This window comes from Mus caroli, unplaced genomic scaffold, assembly GCF_978045245.1.
Source record: "Mus caroli unplaced genomic scaffold, Mus_caroli_1 scaffold_9, whole genome shotgun sequence".
NCBI lineage: Eukaryota > Metazoa > Chordata > Mammalia > Rodentia > Muridae > Mus > Mus caroli.
This window is the reverse complement of record NW_028227264.1, coordinates 40,021,156-40,040,914: the sequence shown is the minus strand read 5'-3', so window position 1 is coordinate 40,040,914 and position 19,759 is coordinate 40,021,156. Positions and strand designations below refer to the sequence as shown.

General features: G+C 43.7%; 1 protein-coding gene across 9 annotated transcripts in view; it reads left to right on the top strand.

The window, feature by feature from the left end:
- Positions 1-19,253, top strand: part of Cep57l1 (centrosomal protein 57 like 1) — a 68,332-nt gene extending 49,079 nt beyond the window's left edge. For 8 of the 9 annotated variants that reach the window (XM_021174106.3, XM_021174105.3, XM_085842797.1 and 5 more), the window contains 7 exons: positions 6,566-6,682; positions 8,230-8,307; positions 8,907-8,993; positions 14,194-14,271; positions 15,114-15,235; positions 16,419-16,563; positions 18,204-19,253. In XM_021174106.3, coding sequence (XP_021029765.1) covers positions 6,566-6,682; positions 8,230-8,307; positions 8,907-8,993; positions 14,194-14,271; positions 15,114-15,235; positions 16,419-16,563; positions 18,204-18,416 — 840 coding nt within the window. In that variant the 3' untranslated portion in view covers positions 18,417-19,253. The remainder of the gene's footprint in view (positions 1-6,565; positions 6,683-8,229; positions 8,308-8,906; positions 8,994-14,193; positions 14,272-15,113; positions 15,236-16,418; positions 16,564-18,203) is intronic. The other variant, XM_029482850.2, reaches the window with a different exon arrangement.
- The last annotated feature ends 506 nt before the right edge of the window (positions 19,254-19,759 follow it).

The following is a 19,759-nucleotide window of genomic DNA, read 5'->3' as shown; positions in this document are numbered from 1 at the left end:
GCCGGAAGTCAGCCGGGCCAACCGCAAGCCTCATGCTGCATACGTGGCAGCGGGGACTGAGGTAGAACCCATGGAAGCTCCAACAGCCTGAGGACATGCCGCTCCAGCTCCTGGGGTGTTGACATCTCCTGGGCAGTGTGAGCTTCATCTGGACTGCTTCTGTAGTATCCTCTCAGGGCCTCCTTGTGGGGACTTAGAACCTGTCACTCATTGCCTAGTTTCCGTGGCCTTAACATGTGTTGATGACCTTTGACTCCTCTGTTATTTATGTGAAACCAAGTCTGTGTGGGTGACACTGTGCAGTTCTGTCAGCCCAAGTCTGACCTCGTGGAGCACAGTCGCAGTGACCTCTGCGTGCGAACACAGTTCTTTTTGAGCAATGAACCCTTTTAATGACTCCCCAGTTCAAACTCCCTATATCAAATATATGAACTTACGTTTTCTCAAGTTGGAGCCTCGAATGGCTCTGGTCTGACCCTCATAGCACCTTCCCTTGCCAGCGCTGATGTTTGTCCACCCCATTCACTGTGGCTGCAACATGGAATCTTGACTACACTACCCATTTTCATATTTTTCTGGCCAACTTTGTGCTCTCTCTCCAAGTAGTGGGCAATAACAACTCTCTCTCTCTCTCTCTCTCTCTCTCTCTCTCTCTCTCTCTCTTTTGGTTTTCTAAGATAGGGTTTCTCTGTGTAGCCCTGGCTGTCCTGGAACTCACTCTGTAGACACAGTGAGTAGTCACAGTGTAGTTGCAGTGTTCCCTTGAAATGGTCCTCCGCCAGCAAATTAATGTTACTTTTTAAAGGATTCAGTGTGTGTGTGTGGGGGGGGGGGGGTTGCACTCAGGTGTGCGAGTGCACATGTGTAGGTTCCCAAATAGGCCAGAAGAGGGCATTGCTCTCCTGGAATTCAAGTTATGAACCACCAGATGTGGGTGCTGGCAATCAAACCTAAGTCCTGCAGGAATAGCCAGAGCTCTTAAGTACTGAGCCATCTTCAGCCCTGGCCTTTACTATTGAATTTAATGGCAGCCCTCAGGATATGTGCAGTGTGAGTCCAGCGTCATCACCAGACTGTCATGCGACCATCTCTAACTCACTTCCTGTTATCTAGTCCTGTTCCTCTTTGGAATTCCACGAACTGGGACACCACTGTATTTATCTGTTTTCTCCCTTTCTTGCCTTCTGAACCTCCCCAAAATGGCCACTAAGCTCTGATTGTAGGATTCACAGCTCCAAACTCTTTCACGTTCTTCCCATAAACTAGTTCCAGACACTAAGAATCTATGTAGTCAGGTGAGTCAAGTCACTGTAGCACCCCACTTCCCAGGACAGACTGCCCGCCTCAGGTACTTTTCTTGTTGTGACAAAAACCCACAAAGGCACCTGTTGCACACTTGAGTGTGCAGACCATCATGGTAGGATAAGAAACACTGAATATGAGTTTTTCCCATCAATTATGATAGGAAAACAAGAGTCAACTATTTTTGCCTCTTCCACCTTACAAAACTTTTGTATGAATGTTTTAATTACTCCACCATGCACATGCCCAGTAAAACCTCTGTTTCCACAGCCCTGCTACACTCTTGGATTAGAGTCCCTCACCCCTCCCTCCTTCACTTCCTGGGCACTGGTTTTGCTCAGACTAGACAGTTGTAACAGACCCCCAGCCCATGGCGAAAAGACACAGTCGCCTCCTGAATTAGAATAAAAACCAAGTGCAGCCCCTGTCCATGATTGTCCTTTTGCCTGGTGAGTCTTTGAAGACTCGAGTTGGCCTTGTCAGACACTTCAGGGGTGCCATGGCTTCTTTCTTTAGCAGCAGGAATGGGAGACTTTTGGTCACATGGTATCCACAGTCAGGAAGCTCTGCTCTGTCTCCTTTTGATTCAGTTTGGGACCCTCACCCAGTGGAATAATAAGGGGGTCTTCTCTCCTCTAGCCCTCTCTGTAATCATCCTCATAGGCACATCATTTCCATGGCAACCCTCAGTCCAGTCAAGCTGGCAAGGAGGATTAACTATTAGCCTTCTGCCTGAGGGAGTCTTAGATCCCCAGCATCCTTCAGTGTGGCTGTGCTTGCGTGCTTGCTTTATTGCTGACTGCGTATTTCCTCTGCCTGCCCTCCCACCCCCCCCCCCCCCCCCCCGCTCCTGGTGTTCTGTATTCTGCTGGGTCATGTGGTGTCTGATGCTCTCCCTGTGTGTTTAGTTCTGCTAATTGGATTTTGCATTTCTACTGTTTCTTCCCTTTTCCTCCCGCAAATCTCCGTTTCTTTCCTGATTTCCTTGTTTCCTACCGTATCACCTACTTCCGATCATGGTCTCTCTTTCCTTTTCTGCTTTGTGTTCTTGGAAGTCAGTGCACATTTTCTCATGTTAACAAGCAGGCCTTGATTCTCGCTTCAGCATTTCATTTACTTAGTCTCATTAGTTGATCTTTGGAGGTGTTGAATTCCCCCTTTTATGCTTCTCGTGGTTTGTATATCTGTTGGTATGGAATGTCTTCTGATTTGTTGGGAATCTTACTGAGCAGCCTTAAGGGAAAGACAGCACCACCACCAAACAAGAAATAAACACACACGTCAGCCTGAGTAATGACACAGGATAGAAAATAGAAGGAATGACCCGCAGTATGCTAGGAAGCTAACAATGGTTTAGGTGAAAATTCAACTAGCAGGTGAGCGGAAGGGCGCAGAGCCCTGCGATCTGAGGGTGCCTGGTCCCCATGCTTTCACCCTGCTCCACAGGGACTGCTGTGAGGGGGGCATGCAGCTGTGCCGCACTCTGCTGAGAGTCAAAGCTCGCTCACTCATGCTGGCCTGAACTCCTTAGTGTCAGGGTTTAGCAGTAGAAGAGTCCCTTGGTGTCTGAGTCGGTGAAGGAGGGCTGAGGGCCCACACCTGGCTCTAACACAAGGTACATAGGTGGCTCCAGAGGTCTGGTACCCACTGACCTCAAGGTCAGGCCTGCCAGTTGTCCACAGTTGTCTCCAGGCAATGGAGTCTGCTCCCATCCTCAGAAGGCAGAGCTCCATCCACCATGTCCTTTCCTGCCAGAGCTCAGCTTTCTGCAGCCTGGACTCCTAACATCTCAAGTCCAACCCCTCCTTCACCGTGCTCTTCCCCTCACTTCACTGTCACCATGCTCCTGTCACGGTGCTCCCTCCCTACTGCCAGCCCTGTAGGTATTCTTGTTTTTCAGGTCCCTACAACACCTCAGTCTTAAACAGTAGCCTGGTTCCCATGCAGGGTAGGGACCTGCCAAAGCCCTCTAAAATGGGAATGACAGAGGACTTCCTTGATGCTGACCTGTCATTCAAGAGAAGAGATTCCCCAAATGGATTGGTAGCTTTCAAGAGTCTTCCCTCCCACTGCTTGAGAGCCACTGCTGAAGCCCTGTGCTCCTGGGACAGAAGCCTATGCAGTCCATGTGCTCCCAGGCCCTTGTTTGCACTCCTCCCCTGTCCTGTCACCTCCATTGGGACTTGCTTTCTTTGGAGTGGCCTCTTCTCTGTCATCTGAGTCGTCCCGGGACACTCAGTGCTGTTCTAATCTACCTACCCCAAAAGGCTGCCTTTTGTTCTTTGAACTGTTATATTTTTGTAGCTGATGTTATCAAAACTCTACTTTTTGACTGCATCTGACAGAGTTTGGTAATGTTTATTTTTATTTCACTCACTTAAAAATACTTTCAGAAGCTGGGCCGTGGTGGCGCACACCTTTAATCTCAGCACTTGGGAGGCAGAGGCAGGCGTATTTCTGAGTTCAAGGCCAGCCTGGTCTACAAAGTGAGTTCCAGGACAGCCAGGGCCACACAGAGAAACCCTGTCTCAAAAAAAAAAAAAAAAAAAAACAACAACAACAATAAAATACTTTCAGCTCTTACTAGCATCTTCTTCATGTGCATCTATGCTTGTGTGTGTGGTCCTCAGAATCGAGTCCTGGGCATCGCACATGCCGGGCAAGTGCTTTACTGGTGAGTTACTCCTGCTTCTCACTCACTTTTATTTGTTTATTTATTTTGGGACACAGTCAGAATCTAGTGCCTGGTGGGTTTGAACCCACAGTCCTTCCCTGCTCCGGCTCCCAACTGACTTGTGTTTCTGGCATGAATCACTATGTACAACTCTAGTGATACCATTTTAAACATTATTGACTCTATTTTCTCCAGACATAGGTAGTATAATTTGTCACAGTCTGCCATGAATCGGTATTTAAGTATGAAAGTCCCTTCCTACTGTGCACCTCCAGTTTGTCCTACAGCTTCCTACTGTACGCCTCCAGTTTGTGCTATAGCTTTCCTTTTATTTTTTCATGTTATAAAACCAACCCATAATTCATTATTGGTTCTTTTACATTGTTGGTTATCCTTTAAGGAAACTTAGAAAGAAAGGAAATAATATACTTATTTACATTTGCTCATCTCCAGTGCTTTCACTTCTTTGCATAGAGTTTCTTTCAGTCTGAAGAAAAATATCACAATGCCAAAAGATCTCATAGCATTTATGTACCCGAGAACCCTTTATTTCATAAATATTTGTGAGTGATGTTTTTGCTAGATATGGAATTCTAGCTTGTGGCTTTTAGATTTTGTCAGTTTTGTATGTATGTATGTATATATGTATAGGTGCACATGTGCTCGCGCACGCGTGTATGTGTGTGTGTGTGTGTGTGTGAGAGACAATGGAACATGTGATGGCACACATTTCAGAAGTGTGTTTTCTCCTCCTTTTGCTTTGAGGCCGGGTCTGCCTCATTGTGTCTGCAGCTGAACTGCAGATTCCAGGCTGGCTAGCCCATGAGTGTCCACACAGTCTCTTGCTTCTGCTAATAGTCGCACACCACCCTACTTGGCTTCTTTTATGGTTCCAGGATTGAACTCAGGTCATCAGGCTTGAACAGCAAGCACCTTTATCTCTGAGCTATCTCTCTTGTCCTGTGTATTCATTATCATTATTATTATTATTATTATTTTGTTTGGGAAGAGTTGTTTACTTTTGTTTGTTTTGAGATAGTCTCTAAAGTGTGGACTAGGCTTAACCTTGCTATATTGCCTAGGTTGGCCTCTGGTTCATAATGATCCTGCCTCAACCTCTGTGTCCTGTGATCACAGGAGTGTACCACGAGGCCCAACTTTAAATTTTCAGCATGTTAAAGCTTTGGTCTGATCTAGTTGTCTTTAGCTTTCATGTATCCATGACCATGCTTGCCTCCATTCCTCCTCGTGTGTATGTTTTGTTTCTCAGGATGCTGGTAAGATTGCCTCTTTATTACTGATTTTTGGCAGTTTGATACTTTATATACTGTTTACCAGTCTATGGGTGGGACCTGGGAGAATAGAGCCAATTCAGTGGTTCTCAACCCATGGTCTATGATTACTAGAGTCAAATCTACATTATGATTTGTGAAAGTAGAAAATTACAGTTAGGAAGTAGCAACAAAGTTTTGTGGTTGGGGGTTACCAGAACATAAAGGGTTGCAGCAGCTTTAAAACTGCACTAAGTGAAGCCAACTACAGTCTCATGCAAGAGCCAACTCTATTCAGAGCAGCAGATGATTTATACTCCGAGGGTTAAGAAAGGTCACTTGAGTAAAGTTCTCATGAGTGCAGGCTGTGTATATAGTCCCAAGGACAAGCCATGTGTGGCAAAAACCTATCTCCATAGAGGCATATGAAGTATAGTTTAAACATTCAGTTGAACAGCAGCAAGCAATATTGAGTCGACACTCCTATCTGCTGCACCTGGCAGGAGCATGAAAACAATCCAAGAACAATTCCATATTTCGAAGAGACTGAGGTCACAAGACTCGTCTTGTTTTCTTTGAGTTTTCTCACAAACACTCAGAATTCTCCTCCCATGCTCCATTCCTGGACTGTGTTAATCTGTCTACTTTCCATTACATTTGGAACGTTTTTAGCCTTGATTGTTTAAGCGGGCATTCTCCCTTACTCCAGTCTCTTCTCTGAGACACCAGGACTGGGCAGTGGTCTCCAAGGCCACTCTTTTACTGCTTGCTTTTCAGTTTGTCTTACTGAGTGACTTGCCCATATAGAGCCATTTTATGTTCATAGGAAAGCACATACGGGTCTCCCTTGCCCCTCGTCAGCTGTCCTCATGATGTGGTAATAAACAGTCCTGTAAAATAGTGTGCATGTGTGTACACAGGTGACTTTCTTCATGTTTTGTTTCCTGGCTGCTCTTTTCTGTTGAGTCAGGGAGCCTGGGGCAGTGAGCAGCTTGGTCACCTGTGAATCACACACCTTGTCTCTGTACTCTAAGTTTGGCTGGAATACTTTCCCTAATACCACTGTTGTAGAAAGATGCAAAGAGGGGTTTATTCTGCCAGTGCTAAGTCAGCAACATGCCTATCACCTCTTACAGTGGCTCCTTAAAAGGATTTGATTTTCTTGTTTTCTGCTTATAAGTATGTATTATATGTGCATGTATGTGTGTACATGCATCTAGCAATTGATTTATATTATATTTTGATTTCTCAGAAATTATGTTATTCTTATCCATTGACATCACTTGCCAAGTTTAGAATTTGCTTTTATCTTCTTCAGGCCCAGCTTCAAAGGGAAAAAGAACAAGATCAGATGAAGCTGCACGCTAAACTTGAAAAGCTCCATGTCCTAGAGAAAGAGTGTCTGAGACTGACTGCGACTCAGCAGACTGCGGAGGTAAGTCTCTGCTTGTCTCTGAAGCGACACTGCCAGGAGCGAAGCAAAGCTGGCATTGTGTGTGCACGAGTAGTCAAAGATTAGAGCAGCTCTTGTCCAACTTCAGTAATCCAGGTAAATCCTGCCACGGCAAGAGCGAGCTTGCCTTCTGATGTCAAAGGATGAGTTTGGCTTCTGAGACGGTGGAACATTTCCATTCGGCAGGTATCTGACCGACAGGATAGGAGAAGGTAGCCCTACTGCATATGGTTACACACCTATCCTTCATCCCTTTCTCCTCCCCCAAGTCCTTCTTAGTTCACGGCATTGTCTCAGAACCTCTTTTCCTCTTTGTAGCCCTCTTAAGTGCTCCAGTACCCAGAACTCCCTTTGACACTTTTGTTATGGTTCCTATTCTGAACCACACAAACATAATATGTAGGTGTAAGGTATAGAGTGTGTGTGTGTGTAAGGGATACAGTGCATGTGTTATAGTATGGAGTGTGCGAGGGTATAGAGTGTGCATAAAATATACAGAGCATATATATATATGTACATATATATAAAGAGAGTATGGAGTGTGTGCGTGAGGTATAGAGTGTATGTAAGGTATACAGTGCATGTGTATATAGTATAGAGTGTGCATGTGTGAGGTATAGAGTATGCACGTATGTGCATCATCCTTTTCACATTGTTTCATTGCCTTGCCATTTTACCTTTTCATGTTTATTACTCTTTAAAATATTTTAAATGTTACTGTGTGTGTGAATGATAGGGTGGGAGGCATGTATGCCGAAGCGTATGTGTTGAGGTTAGAGGACACCTTGATGAAATTGCTTCTCTTCTTCTAGTTTTATGTGGCCCCAGGGACCAAACTCAAGTGATCAGATTTGCATGACAGATACTTTACCCACTGGACCACCATTCTAGGCCCTCATGTTTATTATAATCCTTGTTTGACAGAGTGTAGCACTAAGTTCATAAGCAACCAGGGCTATGCCTTCCATTTCTGAGGTCTCTTCCTGTTCCACCCCCATCACATGCACATGGCCAACACTGGCCCCCACCACACACACGTGGCCGACATTGTCCCCCACCACACACACATGGCCAACATTGTCCCCCATCACACGCACATGGCCGACATTGTCCCCCACCACACACACGTGGCCGACATTGACCCCCATCACATGCACATGGCCAACATTGACCCTCTGTCACATGGCCAACATTGCTACTGTTTGGTTTTAAGTGGACGTTGAGACACAATGTCATCACTGTGGATCTGGTGGTGGCTGGGAATAAAGCTGTGGGTTTATTCCCTGTGGATCTGGTGGTGGCCGTGGCTAAAGCTGTGGGCTTCTTTGTTTTCACTTTGCTCTCATGTATAGTAGCAAGGGAAGAAGCATAGGTAGAAAGCTGAGAGATGTCTTGGAGTCTTTTGCCATTCCTTTTCTTACTGTCTGCTCTAACTTGCTAGCTCTTAAAGGTCTAGACCCCTAGGACCCTATCGGAAAGGGAATGAAGGATATTTGGCTCTGGTTTTCATAACATTCCTTCTCTTGCAGGATAAGATTAAATGTCTAGAAGAAAAACTAAAGGAGGAGGAGCATCAGCGCAGGCTGTTTCAAGACAGAGCCTGTGAGGTCAGCAGCATCCTTTATCCCTACAGAGCCTGCATGATCTAAACCCAAGTCTACACGCAGTTTTACTGCTCTGCATTGTTACTACTGTCTCTGTTTTTGCCCTGGTAACAAAACTCTGGCTTAGCCAGTGCCCCCATAGACGTCACTACCTTGCCAGAGGACCTTGCACATAGGCATCCTCTCAGGTGAGAGCACTGACGCCCAGCATACTTTAGTTTCAGTTTGAGATACACACATGACCAAGCTGAAAAATTGGGGTATTCTTCCTGAAACGATTTCTGAGTTTTGAGCTTTATTGCTTTATTGTTATTAAAGGGTTTTTTGTTTAGTTTTGTTTTCTTTCCCATCTCTTCTCTTCTCTTCTCTTTTCTTTTTTCTTTTTCTTTCTTTTTTTTTGAGACAGGGTTTCTCTGTGTAGTCCTGGCTGTCCTGGAACTCAGGTCTGAACTCCTGGGCTCATGCAATCCTGCTTTGGCCCCATCCGAGGAATGCTTTGCACAGAAAGTACCTGATCCTTAAAAGCTGAGAGCTCATCTTTCATTTTATGTAAAGAAGTCTGCTACAGGCCAGGCTTGCCAATTGTCTCTTTAATTTTGTAGCTTCAAACTGGATTTGAAATCAGCAAAATTTTAATGTCCACAGTTTCGAATTCAAAGCATTGTAAGAAAAAGAAGAAACAGCCAAAGGTATATTATATACAACTTATCCCAGATAATACTTCCTAACTTTCTCATGTATATTTATTCACCCTTTATTTTTATTTAAATATATATGCCTCTGTAGTGCCTGCATTTTTTGTTTCTTTGCAGAACGGTTTAGAAGACATTATGATAAATGGCATTGTTTTAGTTACTATTATACTACTGTGAAGGGACCATGACCAAGGCAAAGAATTTAAATTGAATTTAAAGCAAAGACTTTAATTGACTACAATTTACTTTAAAGACTACAATTTCAGAGTTTTAAGCCATTGTCATCATGGTGGAGAGCAAAGAGCGATGCTAGAGCAGCAGCCAAGGGCATTACATCCTGATCCACAGGCAACAGGCAGAAAGAGAGACGCTGGGCCTGGTGTGAGCTTCTGAGCTTCCCAGTGACACACCCACTCCAACAAGGCCACGCCTCCTGATCCTTCTCAAGCAGTTCCATTCTCAGATGACCAGGCTTTCAAATATGAGAACATGGGGCCATTCTCATTCAAACCACCAGAGGCATGCAGCAGTAATGCCAGGAAATAAGTCAAATGACGGTGATTTTCAGTGTGAGGATAGGAAGTTCCACACAATATGGACTAAAGAAAAGTAATATCAGGAGTGTACTAGACTTAGCTCTCCATTTGGTTGCCGGCCGTAGCCGAGGCTGTGGGGGTGGGCAGTATCCCTCTGTGTCAGGACGAGCCTGTGGTGGGCAGTGTCCGTCAGGAAGCAGTCCAGTTCTTTTTTGAATTTTCAACTCTTAACAAATTGTATTAGTGACATTGTTTAAAACGTGTTGTATGATGATGACACATACCTTTTTTTTTTTTTTTGAGACAGGGTTTCTCTGTGTAGCCCTGGCTGTCCTGGAACTCATTTTGTAGACCAGGCTGGCCTCGAACTCAGAAATCCGCCTGCCTCTGCCTCCCGAGTGCTGGGATTAAAGTCATGCACCACCACGCCCGGCTGGCACATAACCTTTAATCCTAGCACTAGAGAGGCATAGACAAGCAGAAATCTGTGAGTTCAAAACCAACCTGGTCTACATAGAGAAATCTAAGATAGTCTGGGCTACATAGTAAGGCTCTGTATATTAAAAAAAAAAAAACAAAAAAACAAAAAACAAAAAAAATTAAAAATTTAAAAATCCTAAATATAGCTTTATATAATTTCATATACAGCAAAAACAAATATTTCAAATTTTATATATTAATATTTGAGATAGGGTTACACACTACTAACACAGGTTGGCTTCATACTTGCCATGTAGCCTGGGCTGACCTTTTAATTCAGTTCTGCCTGAGCCTCCTGAGTGGCTGGGACTATAGCCATATACTACTACACCTGGCTACGTGGCTGTCTTTATTTCTACATTGTGTGTGTGTGTGTCTGTGTGTCTGTATGTCTGTGTGTCTGTGTATCTGTGTGTATACGTGTATGTGTGTGTGCGTATACATGTGTATACTTATACACACGTGTGCCATCATGGCATGTGTATGGATGTCAGAGGACAGTTTGCAGGGGTTTTTCTACCTGGTGGCTTACAGAGTTTGAACTCAGATTAGGGCTGTTCCACTTTGAACCGTTTCACTGGACCCTTAACAAATCTTTAGAAGAATTGTGTGACTGTACTTGGTGTGGGGGAGACAGCTCAGTGGTAATTAATGTGTTTGCTGAGCAAGCATGAGGGATCCAACCCAGTTCCCACTTAAATGCCTTGTGGGGCCGGGCGTGGTGGCGCATGCCTTTAATTCCAGCACTCAGGAGGCAGAGGCAGGCAGATTTCTGAGTTCGAGGCCAGCCTGGTCTACAAAGTGAGTTCCAGGACAGCCAGGGCTACACAGAGAAACCCTGTCTCCAAAAACAAAACAAAACAAAGCAAAAAACCTAAATGCCTTGTGGGCATGGTGCCCTCCTTGTAACTCGAAGTTTGAAAGTAAAAGCAAGGGATTTTCCTATAGAGTTTAATATCTAATAAACAAATCCCAGCAATGGGTTCGCTCCCCACCTCGCTTTATGTTCCCAAATGAGTGACACACCCGCAGCCTTTGTAGTTGATGTGTCTTACACAGCTCAGTGGCAGGGCCACTGCCTAACTTCCACGTGGTTAACCCACCTCCCACCAGTAAGCCCAAGTTATTACTCAGTAAACTCCGTATTTTGTCTTGGCTGCCCTTTGTGACCTGCCTTGTCCCAGCAGGAGCTCAGAACTCAGGTTGGAGAGAACCACGCCACTGACTACTGAGAGCCCAGCTCTCCCTACCTCTTAATCTTAAAGGCTGTGTATTCCACCCGGGAGTCTCCAATTAATTTTTTAAAATGAGTTCTTGCCAAACGTTGGATGCCATCTGTTGAATTAAATATTTAGTAAATAAAGGAGATCCACGATGGCAGGAAAGGTGGAGGAGAGGAGAGACGCCATGCCTGAGAAGAGGGCAGGGCAGAGAGGTATGGCCCCCATGGGAACTAGCCGGGAGAGCCAGGCCAGCTGGTCAGCCCTCTGAGTCCCTAGCAGCCAAGCTAGAACACAGAATTAGTAAGTAGTAACTCGGGATTAACCACGTGGAGGTTAGGCAGTGGCCCAGCTATTGGGCTGTTTAAGGCATATCAAAATATAAAGGCCGTGTTTTATTCAGGAACTCAAACTATTGGAGTGAGGAGGGAACCTGCCGAAGGGTTTATTTATTAAATATTTAATTCACCATTTTCCCCATCAAGGTGGCTAAGGAAATTAGCCATCACAATGAGCTCTGGGTTTGATTGAAGGACCTTGCCTTCAACAAATAAAGCAGAAAGGCAACCTAGCACAATAACCATTACCAACCTTGGGCTTCTACATGTATGCACATACGTGTACACATACATCTACTCACAGACCTATGCCCACAGATATACAAACATAGATATACCACGACACAAAAAATGGAAAAGAAAAAATAATTTTATAATTATGATAATGAAAAACACTTATTTTGCCTTTGACTTTTTGGGTTTTGGTTTGGTTTGGTTTGGGTTTTTTTTTTTTTTTTTGGTTTTTTTCGAGACAGGGTTTCTCTGTGTAGCCCTGGCTGTCCTGGAACTCACTCTGTAGACCAAGCTGGTCTCGTACTCAGAAATCTGCCTGCCTCTGCCTCCCAAGTGCTGGGATTAAAGGCGTGAGCCACCACTGCCCTGCTTGCCTATTTTCTTAATCTGTTTTTAATGTCTCGTCTGAGTAATGGGATTTGAACTGAAAATCCAAATAGAAAACACTATAAGTAATTTACAAATAGAACAATGACTTCTATTAAATCTTTCATTAGTGTCATCTTTTATCTGATAAGAAGATAGTTTATCTTCATATTTATTGTACAAACTATAAGAATATAAAAGGAATATCAGAAAGAAAATGTAAGTTCTGAACGAGGAGAGAGCAATTAACATCAAAGTCACTTTGTAAAAGTAGTAATTCCAGTGCCAAGTTCATACGGGATGCAAATTCTGATGTTCCCTTTAAGGATAAAAGCATCCCTGACATCACTGGAGCTGGGGTCAGAGTTCAGGGGGACCCATATGTCTCTAATTCTCTGTCCCTGAGTCGCCAGCTGAATATTCAGCTCATATAGTGTAGTTCTTAGACCAGTGCCTCTAAGTGTTAGAGACAGCTAAGCCAACATGCTGGCATGTGCTTACGATTCCAACTTACAGGCCAGGAGTTCAAGGACAAGAGAGCATGTGCTGAGCCTTATGGCACCACGTAGTCAGAAGAGCATCTGGAGAGTGCCTGGTGTCCCCACGCTTCAGCCAGTCTCAGCATGCAGGAGGCCGAGGCAGGGAGAGCTAGGGTCAGGCCATCCTGGGCTAATAAGATTGTCTCAAAAATAAAAATAAAATAAAAAGTAAGAATATAAAAGCTAACTTTTAAAGCCAGCTGTAGTGATGCACAGCTAGAAATATACTTAGGAGGCTAAGACAAGAGGCTTCTGTGTTTAAGACCAGCCTGAACTGCATAGCAAGTTCCTGGCCAGCCTAGGAAACAGTAAGATGCCTATCTAGAAGTGGGTTGGGGGTGTGGTGAATTTGAACTTTTCTACTCTGTAAGTAGTTGGCACTCATAGAAAGCTTCTAGGAACAGAAAAGACAAGAAGGTGTGATTCTAATGGTAACTGAGAAATGTAGGAGAGTTACATAGATGTATCACGTGTAGATTTATGTACCCATCCCAACAATCAAGATACAGAACTGTTCACTTTCTCTGAGGCTCCTTCACACAGTTCCTTAATAGGCACGCACCCCTTCCCCAGGCCCCAGCCACTGTCAGTCTGCCCACCTTCTCTGTAGTCTAATCGGGCCTGTGGCCTGCTTCTGCGGTCTGAGCAGTGAGGAGGCTGAGGCAGTGGAAATCACTGGGATTTGAGACCAGCTGTGCTATGCAGTGAGACTGTATCCCACAGAGGGGTCGCCTTTTCCCTTGAGTTCTGTCTGAGTTGTTGTATGTATGTTTACTTTCCGTCTACACACACATCCATGTTAAGGATATATCATAGTTTAACTCGTCACCTGTTTAAGGATATTTGGGTTGTTGCCACTTTTCAGTTATTACAAATAAAGCTGTTGTGTGCACATGTTGGGGTGTGTGTGTGTGTGTGTGTACATTAGTTTTTATTTTTCTAGGATAATTCTTCAAGAGTGCAATTGTCAGGTCATAGGGTAAATACATGTTTACTTTATAAAATTGCCAATATTTTATGTCATCACTTTAAGAAAAAGTTTCCGTTATACTAGGCATGTGGTAATTTTCCTTTTGTATTATTAACTTTTTTATATGTTATACTGATTTGAGTTTCCCTACTAATAAGATTGTTGACCAGAGAATATCTTGTGTGTCTGCCATTCTTCTTCCCTGATTGAATGTTTGTTTAATCATGTCTGCTGTCTTCCATTCAAACTGCACTAATACTTGCTGTTCAGTTTTGAGTATAAATTTATTTATTTATTTTTTTTTTTTTTTTTTTGGTTTTTTTTGAGACAGGGTTTCTCTGTGTAGCCCTGGCTGTCCTGGCACTCACTTTGTAGACCAGGCTGGCCTCGAACTCAGAAATCCACCTGCCTCTGCCTCCCGAGTGCTGGGATTAAAGGCGTGCGCCACCACGCCCGGCTCTAAATTTATTTTAAAATAGCACTTTACTTCCTTTTCCTTGCCAATCTTTAGAAAATTAACTGCTTAAAACGAGAGCCGCCTCAGCAAAGGGACCACAAGTTTAGAAGGCCGACTTTTGAGAGCAAGAAGGTGAGGATCAAAATGAAGGTTGTTGTTGAGAAACTTTGTTTGCAGGTGCTGTTTATATACTGTCCTCGTTAGCTTTCTACTGTGTAACGGTCACCGTGGCCAGATCATCATGAGGAGGAAAGGGTTTGTCTCAGTCGACAGTCCTCCATGAAGGGAAGCTGGGTCAGGAACCTGGAGGCAGGAAAGGGAACAGAGACCATGGAAGAACAGTTCCTACTGGCTTGCTCTCCATGGCTTCCTCTCCATGGCTTCCTCTCCATGGCTTCCTCTCCATGGCTTGCTCAGTTCACCACCTTCCCTCTGTGAACTGGATCCTTCCACACCAATCATTAATCAAGAAAATGTTCCACAGACTTGTCTGTAGGCCACTGGGATAGGGGCATTTTCTCAGTTGGGGTTCCCTCTTCCCAGCCTGAGCTTATGTCAAGTTGACAAAAATCTAAGCAGCACACACACTATCAAATACTGTTTTGGTCACAACTATTTCTTCTCCCTTCAAGTTGGTCAGTCCAGGCTGTTTTGCTTATACATGCTTGTAAAACCTTCTGCAGCAGAAGATGGCCTAGTCGGCCATCACTGGGAAGAGAGGCCCCTTGGTATTGCAGACTTTATATGCCCCAGTACAGGGGAATGCCAGGACCAAGAAGCAGGAGTGGGTGGGTAGGGATGCAGGGTGGAGAGAGGGTATAGGGAACTTTCGGGATAGCATTTGAAATGTATATAAAGAAAATATCTAATAAAAAAATAAAGAAAGAAAGAAACCTCCTGCAGCTAGTGTATCCCTGTGGCTATGTGACCTTCAGAAACCTGTCCTAGTCACTGAAGCACAGTATCCCTCTAAGCCTTTCAGAACAACTTCCCAGGCTAGAGCTAACCCTCAGAGCTCAGGAGAGCCCGTTTCCATTTGTGACAGTTTGTCTGAACTCTTGATGACAATGGAAGAGGAGCTGGACCAAATGAATATGTGAGTGTTCATTCTTTATTAAAACAAAACTGTGTGTGCACGTGGGTATGTGCTCATGGTGCCGGTGCTCCCAGCGCAGCAGAGCGGCTGGGCTCCCTGAGGCTGGGGTGACAGAGGTTTGTAGGTGACTCTGCTCCTCTGCAAGAGCAGGGCACCTTCTCAACTCTTCAGCAGCCTTTGTGGCTCCCACCTATAAATCTGTTTGGCTATTTAGACTTACTTTGTATTTTTCCATAAACTTATTATTACTATTTCTCATTGTATTTATTATAGTATTTAGCTGTTTTAACTGTGTCTAAGAACTAATTTTTGATAGTCCAGAGATCTAGACTGATAGGCAAATATTATGAATCAAGTGGATATACCAAGTCTGAAGACTTTAGATTAGAACGGAGATGAACTTTTAGAAGGAAACTACAGTTTTTATTTACAGTCTTTTAGTTACATGGGTGGTTTCATTAGGCGGGTTAGAATATCATTCCTTACTTTAGGTTTGTCCTGATGTGTATTACAAGTCCCTCAGGAAGGACTATCTGCATGGGAGTCACTGTATTGAGCCCGATGCCTAACAACATTCCAACAAACGTAGCAGAGCTTCGTGCCTTAGGTGGCAGGCTCACTGAACTCGTAAAGTGTTGCTGCACACATAAGTGATCTCTCAACAGCATTTCCAATCCCAGACTTGGAACTGAAGAGAGCCATGTGTTGCCTCTAGCTAAGCACTATAGAGCTGTTCACTCTGTTTAGCTGAGAACACCAAGAATTTACATTGTTTTTAGGTTATTGAGCAGCTAGACACTATGATAGTTCTAAATGTATCGAATCTCAAAGGATAAAAGCTTGGCTACATTTATCATATCATGATTGACTTATATATCCTAATGTTAGACAACTATTTTTGAAGATTAATATTTTGCTCCTAACTAAAACTCATAATCGAACAAGACAGTTAGTTGTGACAAAGAGATAACAGTATTTCTATAACAGTGCTTGGTGTTTGCTCTGTTTTTAATCATGCAAAGTATAATCTATGTGTCCTGCCAGACACTACTGCTTCTGTGGTTTTTATTTATGATTTTATTATTTATTTATATTACTAAGTATTGCGCTGAGGACCTGCCATGCACAGATGCCCTCTCTGAGTGAGTTACACCCCGGCCTTGTTGCTTGCTCTTCTCTGTAGGGAGCACAGAGAGCTCCTGAGACAGATGATACAGCCTGGGAACCACTCGGTCTCTGAGGACATAGAGCAGGAGCTGGAGCAGTTAGCCAAGAAGATGGAAAGCAAAGGTGACCAGATCTCCAAGCTCAAGAAGCATCAAGACAGTGTAAGAAGGACACTGCCCGTTACCAAACAAACCAACAATCACCAGACACATCCAGTGTCACTTATCTGTATGGCCTTCCAACTGGAAGTATGGAGACATGGTGTACTAAAAGATACACAGCAATCACTTGAATGTCTTACAGAGAGCCACCACTGTGTGTAATGACAGCCCTTCTACAGAGGTTTACAAGAGATGAGAGAGAGCAAAAGAGTTCTGTGGAATCAGGCCATGGGGAAACTGTAGCGTAGGCTATTGCTTCAGCACCCTTCCAGTTACCTTTCCAGCATTCTCTGCTCTGGTCCCCCACCCCACCCCTCCTCACCCCACCCCTAATGATGTCCTTTGTGCCACATAGAAACCTGGTACATAATCCTGAAACCATTCCCTCCTGCCTCCTGAAACAAGCTGGGCTGTGTTGTGTTCCCTGGGGTCCTGTACCTCGCCACCTATGCTCAGTAGAACTCAGGCTGGAGGAGGATGCCATACTTGTCTGTTAGTAACAAAGAACAGCATGGCTTTAATGTGCTAACAGAAGAATCCTGAGCATAATAGTTCTCTCTGAGACAACTCCATCCATAGTCGCTGAAGCAGAATGGGGGCTTTCTAGGAAACCTCACATCACATCACGTACTTCTTACAGCCCTCTGCCTAGGGAGTTCAGCATTCCAATAAGCTGCAGGAGTGTCAACCTTCCACATGCATACTTTTATAAGATGGTGATTTGTAAAAACCAGTAATATCCAAAGGATATTACTGTATTTATCATGCTATGATCAGAATAGAAAAATATTTTCATTTTACTAACTTTTAAAATTATAGCAAGTAAAAAAAATATATGATTGTGTTTTGGTAAAGATTGAACAAGTTTTGCCCTCGGAACCACATAGAAGAAACTTAAAATAGAAGAATAATCATATTTTTAGACTTATCCAACACATACATTTTATAATTTGAAAGTTATGAATTTCTGTTACTGTTGCAGAAGCTGGGTGATGGTGGTGCACACCTTTAATCTGAGCACTCAGGAGACAGGCGGGCAGATTATCTGTGAGTTCAAGGTCAGCCAAGTCTACAGAGCAAGTTCCAGGACAGCCAGGGCTACACAGAGAAACCCTGTCTCAAAAAACAAAAACAAACAACAAAAATAAATACCCCTTTATTGTGATAAACAATTTAATCTTTAAAAAGTACCTTCTAGGCAAATAAATGCTTGTACCTAGCACCAATTCTTTCCTTTGGTATTAATATCACCTAAAAAAAAAAAAAATCTCCTTTCCTGGTGCTCTGGTCTCCACCAGAAACTTTTGTTCAACCTCTGCTGCACACGCATCCTCCCTCTATGACTTCTGACATGCACACATTCTTGTCTTCAGAGTTATCCCAGTGTGTGTGTGTCGTGTGTGTGTGTGTGTGTGTGTATGCTGTGTGTGTGCCGTTAGTGTGCTGTGTGTGTGCTTCCTCTCTAACTGGAGGAATTGGCTTGCGGAAGGCAAGGCTACCTGACCAGCAGTATCAGCCAGTGACTCGCTGAATTGAACCTTTGAATTAATTGTAATCTTTAAGCCACCAATCTTGTCCTCTATTTTAGGGTATCCTTACATTAATTTTTACCTAAAATGTTAGATTTCTTTTCTCTTCAGGTCCGTAAACTGCAGGAAAAAATTGAGAACTCAAGGATAAATGAATCTTCAGGTGTCCATGGCAACCCTAAAGGATCTAAGAACTTAAAAACCAGCCCCCGGAAATGTGTGAGTGAAACCAGCTCTTTTCAGAGAGACAGACGCTTTCAACCAGTGCAGGTCCACAGCCTGCAGACGAAGCTGAGGCGCGATGACATCAAGTGGGAGCAGTGACCAAGGCAAACTGTCTGTCACCTAAATGAACCTCACCAGTGAGACTGCAGGCCGTCTCCGTGGTTTTTATTTCATATGTTCTTGGGAACCCTTGAATTATGTTTCTGACTGCTATAAAATGTGAAGTCGTACATTTTCAGAATAATGGCTAATGACCTACCAGGGTTCCTGGCATCTAAATGACTGCTTTTCATTGTTGTTAACCAAAGGCCCTGACCTCATGAAGCTCTTTAGAAGCATCCGTTTTGCAGCTCCCATAAGGTAAATCCAAGAAGCTGTACTGAATGGATGGATGCTCACTGAAATCCAGGGAGTCTGACCTGTGGGTACTATTCCACAGTTTGATTTTTGCAGGCTGTCTGTCACCTGTAGATCCACACGGAATGAGCAGAATCCCAGACGTTTGTTTGGCGTCCCTGGAACTGCCACCTTCCCTTGTCTCATCGGTGCTCATGCTTGCTCTGTTTGGAAAGGGAGGGCACAGTAATTGTGCAGTTCTGTGAAAATGACCTTAACTCAGCTCTGCTATGACAGCCACTAAATGAGATGCATAAGGGATTAACCTTTGAAGACAGTTCTAATTCATCTTCCTTCCTCTGCTACACCCGGTCTCCTCTTAAACTCCAACAATTGATTTTATCTTACGCTTTTACAACGTTTCCTATTTTTCACTCATGTTATATGTGATTTACATCCATATATGACAATGTAATAGATGTCTAGGACCCAAAAAGGTAATAGGATTCTATAAGAAGAAGTTAGGCATTTCACTAACTTTATCCACAGGAGAAAACGAATTAGGTAAATGTGCTATCTCCTTTTATACTCTAAAATTCGTGATGTCACAATGGATTGCTCTGTTGTATACACATGTTACATAATAAATTTATACTTTTTGCCTTTCTAAAAGCCTGTGGAAATCTTCTGGTACAACTAGAAAATTGATGCCATCTACTGAAATAGAAACTAGAGCTGGGGTGGTGGTGCACGCCTTTAATCCCAGCATTTGTGAGGCAGAGGCAGGCGAATATCTGAATTTGAGGCCAGCCTGGTCTACAGAGTAAGTTCCAGGACAGCCAGGGCTACACAGAGAAACCCTGTCTTGAAAAAAAACAAAAACAAAAAAGAAAGAAAGAAAAGGAAAAAAAGAAATAGAAATTAGATAAAAAGCTGCTATAAAGGGAAAAGCTTGAAATTAGGTAGGTACAAGTAGTGGGCCAATTCCAAGGGGTCAGTTGGAGTTGTGTACTTACCTAAATTTCACAGTGGTGGGAAGTATGCAGGCTAAGTATGTAAACACTGTAGATCAGGAGTCCAAAGAGCAGTTTCAAAAACAAGACAAA